General features: G+C 43.6%; 1 protein-coding gene across 2 annotated transcripts in view; it reads left to right on the top strand.

Moving 5' to 3' along the window:
- prdm5 (PR domain containing 5) overlaps positions 1 to 15,353 on the top strand; it is a 342,995-nt gene that overhangs the window by 272,138 nt on the left and 55,504 nt on the right. For both annotated transcript variants that reach the window (XM_068039250.1, XM_068039260.1), the window contains one exon: positions 5,214 to 5,299. In XM_068039250.1, the coding sequence (XP_067895351.1) occupies positions 5,214 to 5,299 (86 nt within the window). The remainder of the gene's footprint in view (positions 1 to 5,213; positions 5,300 to 15,353) is intronic.

The raw sequence follows: 15,353 nt of genomic DNA on the forward strand, positions 1-15,353 counted from the left end.
TTTGTTCAGTTTGCTTACCCACTGTTTTTTTCAGGTTTGCACTTGCTGCTGTTCAATATTCAGTCCATTAACACCTAATTTGTACTAATGCTTTGTCTTTCAACACACCATTAACCTATTGTTTGCCTTTGCTCCATGACCTTTTGGTCAGCTATGTGGCCTTGTCCAATCTGCACCTTCTCCTTTGTTATCTCTTGCCCCACCCCCACCTCACTTGCTTATAACCTGTGACTTTTCTAATATTTGTCAGTTCCGAAGAAGGGTCACTGACCCGAAACGTTAACTCTGCTTCTCTTTTCACAAATGCTGCCAGACCTGCTGAGTGGTTCCAGCATTTCTTGTTTTTATTTCAGATTTCCAGCATCCGCAGTATTTTGCTTTTATTTGAGTAGCGGTCTCCCTGTAAAAGGGGAGACAGTGTAGAAAAATATTAATGCTACACTCCCTGTAAAGAGATGCACCTGTTGAGGCATCTGGACATTGCCCAGTCCACAATTAACCAGCCCATTTTGAATAGGATCCATCCACTAACTACACATGGTTCATATTTCCTGAACCAGCATGGATTCCCTTATACATAATCATTTTGAAATCCATCTGCCTTTCCTGAGCTCAGCACTTATTCTATTCAGTTTGTTTGAATCTTTTAAAATTTGTCTATTCTAATCACCTGTCCATATCTTGGTGCCAGCAGCACTTTTTACTCCACAGTATTTTTTTATGAGAAGTGTAAATGGTACAAATTGGGGTGGAGCTTTATACAGTCCTTTGTCATCTTGAAATGTCTCCATCAGCTGCATAACTTCTTGTATGAAAACAAGAAATGCTGGAGTTACTCAGCAGGTCTGGCAGCATCTGTGGAAAGAGAAGCAGGGTTAATATTTCAGTTCAGTGACCCTTCTTCAAAACTGACAAATATTAGAAATGTCAAAGGTTATAAGCAAGTGAGGCGGGGGTGGGGCAAGAGATAACAAAGGAGAAGGTGTAGATTGGACAAGGCCACATAGCTGACCAAAAGGTCATGGAGCAAAGGCAAACAATATGTTAATGGTGTGTTGAAAGACAAAGCATTAGTACAGATAGGGTGTTAACGGACTGAAGATTGAACAGCAGCAAGTGCAAACATGAAAAAAAACACAATGGGTAAGCAAACTGAACAAACTAAGATGAAATGAAATAAACATACAAAAAAAAAGAAAAAATAACTGAAAATAAAAGTAAAATGGGGGGCCCGTCATGCTCTGAAATTATTGAACTCAATGTTCAGTCCAGCAGGCTGTAGTGTGCCTAATCGGTAAATGAGATGCTGTTCCTCGAGCTTGCATTGATCTTCTTGTAGTGTGTCGATGGTTGTTATGTAGGCAGAGGTAATGCCATGTTCTATTTGTTTTCTTCAAAAAAAAATCCTTCCCCTTTTTTGCCAATTTTCTTCTCTTCTCACTTCTCCTTTCCTGCACTTGCCACAGGCAATAACTTCTTGTTGGCTCACAATTCCATGAGGAGCACTGAGCTGCTGGAACCTTCCCCAAATAGCTATTCTTCATGTATGAGCCTAAACAATGAGTGTGAACTTATTCAATGATTGGAGGCAATTGCAACTAACCCAACTCTGTCTTCAGATGAATTCAGTGCAATTGTACTTCTAATAAGAGTTGCTAGATAGTTATTCGGATATCCTGGTCAATTGACTTCCAGTGGCGCTGAGGCCATCTGTAGTGCCTCTACTACTATTCCCACTGACATAAGATTACTTAGCATACAGTAGGAATCAATAACTGGGAGAAACCTGACTTTGCTACCCACTGCCTTAACTAGCTAGGCTAACTGAAGGAAACTTCTTTTGCCAAGCCTGCTTCCAGTTCAGCTAGTAAATGTGCCATTTTTTTGATGAGCCTTGATCTTCGGAAGTCTCACACGTAGGATCATTGTTGATTACATATTCATTGGATATTTCTGATCTGTTAATTTTCTTACTTTCTCATTGAATTCTGGTAGGTTTGCGAGGCATGAATCAATTACTTCTATAATTATATATAAATGGGCACTGATGATATCCCATGAAATTATTTTGACTATTTTCACATTGCCGCCATTAGACTAACTAATGATTCCTTGATCCATATCCATCTTGCAATCCTCAAGTGCAAATTCTGTACTTGTGGAGTTTCCATAAATGTGGAATAGAGCCTCACCTTTTTCCTCACTTATTTCCTGGAGGATTGTAAGGTGTGTGCCATCTGGTTCTGCTTCTTATAAATATTTAATTGCTTGGGTTTCTTCACAACACATGCTTTACTGACCTCTGCAGATGTTGTAGATTCCACAATCAGTTTAGCTGTATCTGGAATTTGTCTGAAATCTTATGAAGACTTATGTGTAGACTTAATTTAACACATCAGCTATCTCCTGATGCCCCACAATATTTCCATCAAATTAACCCATGAAAGAAGCTATTTAGTTCCTGACATGCAGTTTTATCTATCCCATTACAAAAATGTTGCAATAATGTTGCTGTCCACATTTTACCTTTTTACTAGTTTCATATCCTTTCTATATTTATTGTAGTTTAGCATTATGTAACATTTATATGGCTCCAGTCTTCACTACTTTTGATTCCTTGTATCTTTCAAAAATCTTTTTTATTTGCTTTCTGGTTATTTTTGATTTTCTACCCACTAGAATTTTGGCTTTAGTCTTTTTTTTATCCATTTCACATGGAAAAAAGTCCTCTCTGTGTCACTTCAAGAACTGACCGCATCAAACAGCAATCAGAAAAACACAGGCCCATTAATCATGTCTTCAGTTGAGTAATTCTATCTGTCTATCTCTTGCTCTGTCACTCTGTCTCTCTTTCTCTCCACCTCTCTTGATGTCATGATTTTCATATCATTCCTAATCCCCTCACAGCATAAGTTTTTTTTTAAACCACTTGGCTTTCTTATCAAAGGTAGAGAACAAAGTATGATTTTAACAGATGACTATCAGTCATGCTGTTCATTTTATTTGATATATTGCCTTGAAGCAGGCACGTCTTTATTGTATATACATAAATGGAATTTGGTGTGCTAGGTTCTCTCTCTGCGGTGTACATCAACAAAATTTGCGTGATAACAGACAGATGGATAAATGTTTTGTCATATGCCATCATCTTTAGTTACCTTGCTTCTTGTTGTTTTTGGTGTGGCAGGGACAAGGATAAGTAGAGACACTTAGAGATCGAACTATGAAGGTGTTTTATATTGAGTTCTGGCACATTAATAAAGCCCTGTTTGAATTTATTGATTTGTTGAAGCCAAGAGTAATAATTATGACTACATTTTAAACAATCATTTAACTTTAAAACAAGTATTCAGTATTCACATGTAGATATGGAGGTGCAGCCAGGTAAGTGGAAAGACGTTACAAACATGGGACACTAATATTCTGTGCAGATACATTAATGAATTTGCTATGTGTCTTATTTTGGTATCTTTTAATGTTCTCACCACTGTTTATACTGCCATGGGAAACAACAATGGCCGGGATTTTACCCAAGGTGGACAGGAGCCGGCCACCGACTGAAAAGTCAGTGGCGAACCTGCTTCGGCCTCGCCTGGGGATTCGACTCGTATTTTGTGGGTCACCGGGCTTTAATTGCTCTGAGGCGGGACTTTCACCCGCTTGAGGTAGGAAGTCCCATCTAATAGAGCTGCCAGCCAGTCAGCGGGCCGGCAGCTCTTAGTCCCAGCAGTGCCACCAGGGCAGCCCTCCATCCAGCCCCCCATGAGCCGGTGGAGAGCCACCTGCTTTTGTCAGGCGGTTTCTTTCAGTCCTCAGCCACCCGACTAGCCACAGGTAAAATCCTAAATGGAGGCGGGCAAAGGCTCTTAAGTGACCGTTAAGTGGCCACTTAAGGACCTTGATTGGCCTGGGGCAGGCGGGCCGTTTCTCGCCGCCACCGCCCTGTGTAAAGTGGCGGCGGGAGCAGGTCGGATAGGACCCCCGGAGCACCCCGCTCCATTTTACCCCACCCCCACCCCACCCCCGCCACCTTCCCGCTCTTTGTGAGGGGGGGGGGGTGTAAAATTCAGCCCAATGTTTCACTATTTCAGGATCGATTTCAATTACATACAAACATTAGCAAGCATTGGGAGGACGGTATTAAAATAGTAAAGCTAAATATTCTATCTACTGGTCAACTTTGATATTTCAAATTTCTGATTAAATATAGCTGGTAACTGACTGCATTTGAATGAATAGCTTGATTTTCATAGCATTTTACTTAATTATCAGAAACATACATGGAGCATTAGGTTATTCTGTTATTGAATATCTTGTGTCTTTTTAGTAGAAATGGAAAATGTTCTGAAAACTCAACCATTGAAATTGAAGATTGTGGCATGTTTTGGCATTTTATTTGTTTAATTTAGTGGACTATTGAAATAAAACATTTCAAAAAGTGACTGGGTATTCAATCCGAGTTTTAATTGTAGTATAATTTGTTAGCAGGACAACAGAAGTAAACACTGAATGAGGATAAGCAGCTAAAGTTCATTGCCAGGAATGAACATCATAGATACACAGAATTTACTTTTGGATTTAATTTTATATTAATTTCAAAGAAATATTTGTGTTTTCCGTATCAGGCATTCAGTTAAGTGGCATTAGTGATACAGTATGAAGCCTTGGGGGGGAAATGGGGCTTTAGGGAAGATATATTCACTTTGCTTTGTATGGCATCTTGTATACATTGGGTGCATTCTACTTTTTAAAATTTAGTGGCTTTTAAACTTTGCTTTTGAAAACATTAAAATGGGACTAAAAATAAAGTAAAATACTGTTTTGATATCTAAATGTATAACCCAATTTGACTGGCAATTAATATTAAACATACAATAATAGGAATGGGCTATACATTCATTGGGTCACTGTTGCCTTTAATGCACTTTATTAAAAAAATCAAAGTGTGGAGTTGTATGTTGGTAGCAAAGGTCAAACAGTTCAGAGTGGAACTTTGATCTGACCTTCAAGTGACTGGGGGAAACCTTTCTTTATGCACAGTTTACCCAAAGGTCTGACCTCCCTGGTTGATCAAAAAAAAATTAAGACTAGAGGAGAAAGTGTTCCTCTGGCCATGCTGTGCCCTCTTGATGTGCCGAGACAGCAGCTCCCCTCTTTTCTGTCATCCTGCACTAGTTCTCTGTTTCACTGATGGTTATCTGTCTTGTTTGCAGGTGAGCGCCCCTACCAGTGTCCCTACTGTGACAAGGCTTTCAGCAAGAATGACGGATTAAAGATGCATATTAGAACACACACACGGGTAAGAGGAGATCATGTTTCTTCCTTCTTTCTTCCTTCTGAATAGTGAAAGCAACTGCTGCAATAAAGATTACAGGTAAATTTAATAAATGTGAACTAAAACTGCACTATTAATTTTAAGAGTTTTTGATGCAAGATACCCTGATTCTCTCTCATTGCGAGTTACTTTATGTATAATTTAACTGTTGGTACTCTTTCCCAGCCATGAGTAAGTTCTCACTTTTGAGGATATGGTCATTGCACTGTGCCACCAAATGACTTGCTATCATGTAATAAACTGCTGCAGCAAGGAAATGGAAATGATCACAAAATTATATGTTTTTGCAAGAGTAAGAATATAGCTTCACTGTAACACAGAGCAAACAATATTTACAAAATTGAGGGGCCAATAAAATGACGAGATTTGGCTACAAACTAATAGCTTGTTTGATAACAATCTTAGTATTAACAATGCATCAGAGTTCTCTTTGGAATCAGTGGATATGTTCCAGCTGGCATGCAATTTTTTTTTTTAAATGACTCAAGGTGGTGCCACACAATTCCTACCTGAGTGCTGCTATTATTGTCTTGGGGACTCACCTTCCCAAATGGCAGTTTTCTACAACTAACTTAACACATGCATGGGAACAGTATGAAAGAATTTTTTTGAAAAATAAAAAAAAATGTTGCTTGTATGTATGTCTGTTGCATATTTATTTCTGGGACTGCTGAAATATAGGGCTGAATTTTACCGTCCCCTCGATGCTGCGGGTCCCATGTAGAGGCCCCTGGTTTTGAGCAGCAGCCCCCAAGGGAAGCCCACCATTACGTTTGTCGTGCATCTACAGGCTCCACATGACATGCCATCGAACGTCAGAGCATCAGTTTCAGAAGCAATTGCGCATGTAGAGAGGGTAGTGACACGTCGCTGTGCCTTGCTCAAGGATGACCTGCAACCCATGGGCTCCAGTGGATATCCCATGCCTTTGTTCCTCATAGTGGCAGTGGTTCTCAAACCTGACGCCTCTGCAGCTTTTTAGGGGCCCACCAGAGACCTTTGTGCGATCACACAGTCAGCAGTGCACTGCTGCATCAGGGAGGTCACCAATGCCCTGCACCAGAGGGCCAGTGAGTATGTCCATTTCAGGATGGACTCTCACAGCCAGGCCCAGAGGGCTATTGGTTCTGCACAATTGCCGGAGAACCATCGGTTGTAATGTTCATAGACTGCACTCATGTGGCCACCAGGCCTACTACCAGGCTACCACCTGCAGACGTCACCATTAAAGAAGTCCTCTCAATCTAGGTGAAGCTGGTATGTGATCACCGCAGATGCTTGCAGCGAATGTGTGACCGCTTCTCAGGCAGCTGCCATGACACCTGGGTCTTGCGCCAGTCCTGGCTGCCACCGCTGTTCACTGAACTGGCTCAGATAGAGGGGCGGCTTCTTAGAGATAAGGGCTATCCTTTGCAGACATGGCTCCCGACAGCAGTGAGAGACCGCAACACTGCTGCAGAGGAGAGCTACAACGCCAGCCACTGAGCTACATGAGCAGGAGATCGGCATGCTTAAAGAGCGCCTCCAATGCCTGCATTTTTAGGGTGATGCCCTGTACTACGGGCTGAAAAGGCTAGCTCCTTTCTTTGCTGCTCTGCACAACTGTGCACCCAATAGGGGCCAGGCCTGGCATGATGAGGAGAGACGTCAACAGGATTCCTCCTCGGACTATGAGGACACTGAGGACCTACAACATGAAAGACGCATGGGAGGGCAGATGGCACCCAGGCTCTACATACAGGGCTAGCAGTGAGCTCGGGATGTATGGAAGTGGCTTATCAGGCAAAGACTGTCTGTTCCATAGGAACTGACATGAGCTCTGCAAGCCACACATCACCCTCGCTCACCTGCTGTGCACCAGTCCACATCTGCAGCATCCCTGTGTAAACCATTAGAAGCAGCAGCTGACTGAGCCAATGTCCATGTCATTGCGTACATTGGCTCTCCTAAAGGGCCAATGGTGCAAAGGAATGTGACATTGGCACTACATGCTAACACACATCATTCACCCAGAGAAAAGGACACAGAGGTTGGTGAGGAACATTTAGTGAAAGACGTATTTACATTGCTGTGACACCCATGCATTCCCATTTGTGTCAGTGTGTTCTCTGTAAACCTCTAATACCTTTTATGGTATATTTCACTCTCACGTCCTGGAATGTGCGAATTTAAGATTATTCACCCAGGTGCGGCATGCCTATAAGAAGGAATGTTAGATTTGAGTGGGAGAAGAGGACTGCAACTTCACAGGACACTGGGACACAGCAGGGTAAGTATGTGGCAGCAAAGCGGAAAGTGCTGGGGTAACTCAGCAGGTCAGGCAGCATCTGTGGAGAGAGAAGCAGAGTTAACTTTCAGGTCTCTAAACTTGGCCAAGTTAACACTGCTTCTCTTTCCACAGATGCTGCCTGATCTGTTGGATTTCTGCAGGACTTTCTGCTTTGCTGCCAGATTGACAGTCGCCCCACTGTTCAGCAGTCAGGTAAGTACTTCTTTGACAGCTGTCAGGCTGTCAAAAACTCTCTCACTGAGCTGAATGTCTCACCTCTCCCCACGTAATATGGGGAGGGTGGCTCAGTGCCGCGATTCTAATGAGCCCCCGCGCGTAATATTGCGGGGGCTCTGCGGCGGCCACTAAATGCGGGTGCCCCGTTGAATTTGGCGGGGAAACTACAGAAGTAGGACGCAACCAAGGGGAGCAGGAAGGTCTAGTTGGGGGGCATCCCAATTGTAGGGGGGAACATCCCAATTGTTTTGGGAGAGAAGAGGGAGAGGAGTTCAATTGTGATATGGGGGGAGAGGAATAGATGGTGGTTGGGGATGGGGGTGGAAATCAATGTTGGGAGGGGAAGCAGACAGATTGGGGAGGGTTGGTGTTACAGAGTGGCTTGTTGGGCCTGGAGGGAACACTCCTGCTCCTCCTGACCCACAAGCAGTGCTGTAAAGGCACTTAGCTCATGGATTCAGGCCTTCTCGCCTCCTTTCACCTGCCAGGTTTCCTGAGGCCTCGGAAAATTAGCCAACATGAGATTAAAACTGATATGATTGTTAAAAAGAGTTTACATAGCCTCATTACATTTAAATGACCAATCCGCATCTCCTCTGTGGATTGGTTGCCTGCCCTTGTCCTGCCTCCTAAAACCAGAAGCAGGCAGGTTTGAGGCGGGGGCAACTCGAGGCAGCAATTGGGTTCCTATTTCATTTTTTTAACCTCTGACCTGACCCCAAAAATCCCCATTTTTGGGAGTTTACAATCAGCCCAGTGTAAAAGCAATAGTCTGTCGATAAGATTAAATTAGAGGTGACCTTGCCTATCTGTTCAGCTCAATTTCTCCTTTTTTTTTAAGGAAACAACAGGTAGGAATTGGTGTGCATTGTGCCTATTTTTCAGGTGAAAATATTTGTCACAGTATACCAATTTAATAGTGGGGTGGCCTGCACTCAGTCTGTGCAGACTTTGGACCCACTGGTAGATTCGTGGGGTCCTTATTTTAGACATCCCAGATGTTCTAATTATATAAGAGTTTTTTTTAAATGTTAGCTGCAGGAGGCATTCTGTTTTCTGTGTTACCATTAGCTAATTGTTTGTTTTGTGAGCATGTTAAAATCTCTCAACGTTTTCCCCCCGTCCTCTTGGTTTGTCCAGGCTAACTCACTCCAAATCACCATCTGTCAGGAGGCAAGGGAAAATCTTTCAGAGATAACTTTCTCTACAAGGGGAGGTATCGAAAATCCATTCAGTAGATCCTCATTGGAGCATGGCTGGGGCCACAAATTTTGTGGCATTGAGGCTCCAATCTGCTGTCACCACTACAGCATACAACAGGAAAACCTTGCATTAGCTTTGGTGAAGATTTGGTAACTATTTTGATGCCTGTGATCAAAAGAGGTTTATGTGGTGCTATCAGCTTTCTTTACTGTAAAGGTACAGTTCAGCAACTACCCCATAGTTGTTTGCTATTTCCTTATTCTCCCCCACCCACTCCCCCATCAGGAAGTACATTTACACAGGCAGGTATTTAATAATGGCGCTGATGGAAACTCTTTACAGATAAAAATATTTCTGATTTCTATGGATTGTGTATGAAGTGTCCTAATTGGCTACCTGCCACTGCTGGGAGATCACCTCCATGAAAAGCACGTGGGAGCCAGCCTGACACGAGTCGATCGAATTTTCCTTGACACCCCTTCCCCCCCCCCCCCCCCCCATGCCTCACCACCCCCCACCACTGCCTCCAAAGCTGCCTCCATGGGGTTGGGAAATTTCAGTCTGTTAACTCTATTTCCCTGTCCACAGATGCTGTCAGACCTGCTGAGTATTTCCAGCATTTTCTGATTCCATTTTCCTTTTTGATTACTTTTTGTACTTGTGCATCAGCTTTTAGTGATTTGTGTACCTGATGACAGAAATCCCTTTGCTGCACCACAGCTCCTGACCATACCATTATGAAAATATTCTAATTTGTCTTTCTGGAATCTGAAGTGGATGGTCTCACGTTTCTCAACATTGAAATCCACCTGCAGATTTGCCCATTCACTTAGTCTATCTATGGCCCTTTGTAACTTCCTGCTCCCATTTATGCTTCCTAAATTACTGTCATTTGCAAACTTGGATATATCAAGTTGTAAAATTAAAGTTTCAAGTCATTGAACCATCATTCATGCACCTTAGGTAAAGCATGTTCAAGGACAAGCATCATGAAAGCTTTTCAATTTTTAATGTGACATTTACTGATGCAATAAAAATGCATTCAAAGAAAAAACAGTGCAGGTTTCAATCAGGATAATTAAAAAAAAAACTCTTGATTTGTTTTCTGCTGTGGCTAAAATTATGGGCTTAATTTTACACCCATTTAAAGCCACCATAGTTGCAGAAAATTTGTGTGCGTGTCTCTTTGGTGTGGGAGTAGCAACATTTTGATGAGCTTAGATGTTTTCAAGCATAAGGATCAATAGACAGGCATGAAAGAGCAAAGAAATTCACAGAGCGTAACTATGTGCATAACACATGTGCGCCTGAATTTCCTTCATCTTGATCTGTGCTTTAAGTCCTGATTGCATGCATCTCTGGGCACAGATACATGGCAAATTCCACCCTGTTCCAATACAATGCTGCAGGTTTATGGGCTACAAGCTTAAGAGAGTGTTAAGTCAAACATAAACAAAGTTCGTTTTTGAAATTGTGAGATTAGAGGGTAGAGTTTCCACTGGGCTTTGGGAAGTCCCATTGCTGGGATATAAAAAGATAATCTTGTGGTTAAAATGTGGGACATTTGGAAAACCCATGAAAGGAGGGAGTTTGAAACCTCAGAGAAACAACAAATCAACCAGTGAGTTGATATTCTTGAAAGGAAGAAGCATTGTGGATTGTATATTTATCAAGTTATTGAGGATAGATCAACTTGGTTCTTAGAATTTCAAGCTTTTATTATTTTGTCCACTCAAGGAACTAGATGGTAGATTGTCTAAGTATTTAATTATATTATATAACTGTTCTATGTGCTTGTTCATCTTTTGTGAAATGAATTCATTCATATTTCAAACTTAAAACAAGCTCATGTGATGTTATAACTTTTGAAGATCAAAGTGAGATCTTAAGAAGACATAAATTAAATCCTGTAGCCAAAAATAATTACCAGACAGGGCTTGTACTTCATTTCCCAGACATGTTATTTTCAAAACAAGCATTAAGTTATGGGGATCTGGGACTCACCCTGAAGCATAATCTAAAAATCGAGAGCCAAAATAATCCAGGTTAAAAAGTATTAAAAATTGTAACATTTACATGAAAAAAAAACTGCAGAGGAGAAGGAAAGAGATATGTTGGCAGATAGAGGTGAGGGAGGATTGTCTATCACATGACAGGCTTTTTCTTGTATTCTGTCCAAGAATGCAGGACAGGTGCTAGAAGAAGCTTCTGAGAAATAGGTACGGTCTTCAAGCCTGAGACGGATTGCACTTTATAGAATGTTAAGAACTGTTAAGAGGAAAAGATGGTTTGGCATAAAAGAGGTATCTGAGCTTCTTGGAGAGAGGTTTAGCCAAGGAGGTTACATGGAATTTAATTTGAGGTTAGAGGAGTTAGGAAGAATGTACAAAGATGAAGAGTGAAGCTGCCAAAGAATAAAAGTAGCGGGGGAAAATTAGATAAGGCCCTGTCATGCAGGACCCCACCTACCAAGAATGAGACACATTAATTTCGCCACATGGACATTAAATTTCAAATTGTTGCTGGGAAGAAGAGAAGGGGTTGCCAGGACCCTGGCTGGAAAGACATTTTTGCATATTGACAGACAGTGTTTGGAACAAAGGAACTATCCCCTGCTCCAATACAATCCACAAACAGACTTGGTCAAACCAGTTAGTTACATGACTAACCTGCTTGGCAGTCTGGGTTTTTTTCTGAATTGTACAGTTTGAACTGAGAGTCTGCAGAAAGCTGTTTGCTCCTAGATTGAAAAGACCTCTCCTGGCTGGCTCGACACAGCCTCTCCTGTCTGCTCCCATCTCTTTCTCACAGAACTCCAAAACCCACTGAAGACACATGAACCCCAAGAGAGAAAAGTCTCCTACAGTGAACAAGCCTTAAGAAGAATACTGTGTCCCAATGAAAAGCACGATCTACCTACAATCAAGGACTCTACAGTGAGCTTGAAGAACCGTAACAAAAAACCCTCTTCAGAGATTGCCTCAAACTTTTCCAATTTACTTTTCTTCTGCTCTTTCTGTCCCTCTCTGCATGTGTGTATCGTGTATGCACGCTAGCGTGGGTACGTCGTGTATCCGTAGGCGTTAACTGAATTAGAGTTTAAGTTTAATAAATTTCAACTTTTCTTCTTTAAACCTGAGAAAACCTGTTTGTGCTGGTTTCTTTGCCTTATAATTGGAAAGCGGTGAACAAGGATTCACCCAAGGGGTAGCGAAAAACACAGTGTGTTTAAAATTAAACCCTGTTACAGTAAGACCAGGTGAAGGGCTGAAAGGGAACCCTAGATCTCTTTCTCACCTGGTCGTAACTGGCCCAAAAACAGGCGTGGGAATCGCAATGCACAATTATCCTGCGCCTGTCCATTGTGATGCAGGCAGTAGGCAAACATTACACTGCCTGCTCATTATAATAGTAGCATGCAGCCCAGTGTGAAATGCACTGTTGAGTCGCTGCATGCCTCAGCAGGAGTCCAAAATTCATATGAGGCCAGCACTGCTTAAAGCTAGCCTGTACATCTTAATAGGGAGGTGCACTCTGGCTGCAGCAAGTGCTGGAAGTGCTAGGACAGAGTCTCTGAGCAGGAGTAACAGTGCAAATGTGCAGCAGGGCAGAGAGCATTCTCCAAGGTTCTCTGGTACAGAACTTAATGGCCTTCGTGCAGGAGGTGGAAAGGAGGAGAGAGGTCCTCTACCCACAGTGGGTCAGGACATCCTCCAGATGGACACTGAGAAGGTAATGAGAGCAGCGTGTCACTGCAGGAAGTCTCGTCCCAAGGATCTTGATCCAGTGCAGGAAGAAGTTTAATGACCTCACACGAGTGATCAAGCTCAGCGAATGCACCTTCACATGCCATATCCTTACAAATGAAACACTAGCCTCACATGCTGCTCCATTCACCACATGTTCTTCACTCACCTACCAACATTCTCTATTAACCACCACTTATACTTACCATTCACAGCTTCACATCACCCTCACACATTTAGCACTACTGCAAGTCTCACAGCCACATCTCACTGCGTTTCCTCACTGCCAGCTATTCAACTGCTGGGAGCCCCGTCATGAGGGGAGGTCATTCGGTAAAACAAGGCGGCCTCCCTGCGGGCTTGTTGGGGGGTGATGGGGCCTCCTCCATGGGCAAGCTGTGGCCTATGGAGGGCCTCTGGCGACAAAGGCTGCCCCTCTGCCTCTCCCTTCCCTGAAAGGAAAGGTATCCTGACCATTGCAACATAGGGGAAGTGCGGTGTGCTATAGCCATATCAACTATGCTGATGTAGGATGTGAATGGGGGTTCTGTTTATCAGGGGGTTCTGCAAAGAAGCTGTGTATATCAGGGGGGCTCTGCAAGGGGGTTCTGTTTATCAAGGGGCTCTGCAAGGGGATAGGTTGTATGTGTTGGGTGGCCATTAGAGGGTATCATAAATGATGTTGTAATGTGTGTAATGTCTCACACAGATGGAAAAGATGGTAGACAGACAGAAACTTTTATTTATTTATTTTTATTTAGAGATACAGCACTGAAACAGGCCCTTTGGCCCACTGAGTCTGTGCCAACCATCAACCACCCATTTATGCTAATCCTACATTAATCCCATATTCCCTACCACATCCCCACAATTCTCCTACCACCTACCTACACTAGGGGCAATTTACGATGGCCAATTTACCTATCAACCTGCAAGTCTTTGGCTGTGGGAGGAAACTGGAGCACCCGGAGGAAACCTACAAACTCCACACAGGCAGTACACAGAATCGAACCCAGGTCGCTGGAGCTGTGAGGCTGCGGTGCTAACCACTGTGCCATTCCCTTAGTTTTAAAACATCTAGACAAGCAAAGATTGATAGGCATAGTTGCCTTGGCAGGTTCGTCTCTGTATCTGAAGCGAGCCAAAGGTCCCAGGGCACCTCATATACCCTGTGTTTTGGATCCCCTTGTCGTTTTGAGGCACCTCCGACAGAGGTGGGCCTAAGAGGCAGCTTGCCTGACCCTGAAGCTCCAGGACGTGATCAGCAGCAGCCGACCAGGCCAAGAAGTGCCATGTACGCCAGAGAATCTACAGGACTCTCATCACTTACCTCCAGATGTCCGAGCGACACTGTCAGCAAAGACTACGACTCTCCAGGGAGGCCATCACAGACTTCTGCGGCCTTCTGCAGCACGACTTGTGACCTCTGGGAGTTGGGGGTAACCCTATGTAAGTGGCTCTAAAGATTACTGTGGCACTAAACTTCTACACGTCTGGATCTTTCCAGGGATCCACCAGGATCATGTGTGGGGTCTCCCAGGCAGCAGCCCACCGCTGCATCAAGGAGGTGACCAATGCCCTGTTCAAGAGGGCTGGCGAATATTTGCACTAATGGACTGATCCTGACAGTCAGGCAGAGAGGACCATCGGTTTCGGGGCCATTGCTGGGTTCCCCCAGGTGCAAGTTATGATAGACTGTAAGCATGTGGCCATCAAGGCTCCCATGAACCAGCCAGACTCCTTCATCAACAGGAAGGGCTACCATTCAATAAATGTTCAACTGATCTGTGACCACCGAAAACATTTCCTGCAGGTGTGTGCCTGCGTCCTGGGAAGCAACCACAACACCTGCATACTTCGACAGTCCCAGGTGCCTCAGCTTTTCAATCCTCCTGCTCGCCTTCAGGACTGGCTTCTCGGGGACAAGGGCCACCCATTGAAGACATGGTTGCTAACACCTGTGAGGAGCCCTCGCACTGCAGCAGAGGAGAGGTACAACACTTGCCACAGCTCCACCAGAGCCATCATTGAGCAGGCCATTGGGCTGCTGAAGATGAGGTTCCGCTGTCTCGATAGATCTGGTGGAGTCCTGCAGCCTGCCGTAGCAAGGGTTTCGCGCATCATGGTAGTCTGCTGTGCTTTTCACAATCCAACACTACAGAGGGAGAGGCCTTACATGAGGAGGATATACCTGAGCAATAATCGTCCTCTGACAGAGATGATGCAGATGAGGGACAGAGCCAAACAGCTATGGAAGATGATAACACAGTGATGGAGGCCAAACATGGTGAAGGACATGCAAAGGAGACAAGAGACAAGCTCATAATGACCCATTTTCAGGCACCCTGATGTATACTCAGTGAAAATCCAATAAAGACTGACCTTCATGCATGTACTCTTCCACCTTCTTTCCTTCTGTGTTACCTGGATGCCAACCAGCTACATTGTGAGGTAGTGCCCATGGGAGAGCATATGTTGATATATCTTCAGTCACATTGCCATGCTAATGAAGGACATGGTCACATTGGCACTGCACTAAGGGTGTGGTGGAATTCAGAGGCTC

This window comes from Heterodontus francisci, chromosome 1, assembly GCF_036365525.1.
Source record: "Heterodontus francisci isolate sHetFra1 chromosome 1, sHetFra1.hap1, whole genome shotgun sequence".
Lineage (NCBI taxonomy): Eukaryota > Metazoa > Chordata > Chondrichthyes > Heterodontiformes > Heterodontidae > Heterodontus > Heterodontus francisci.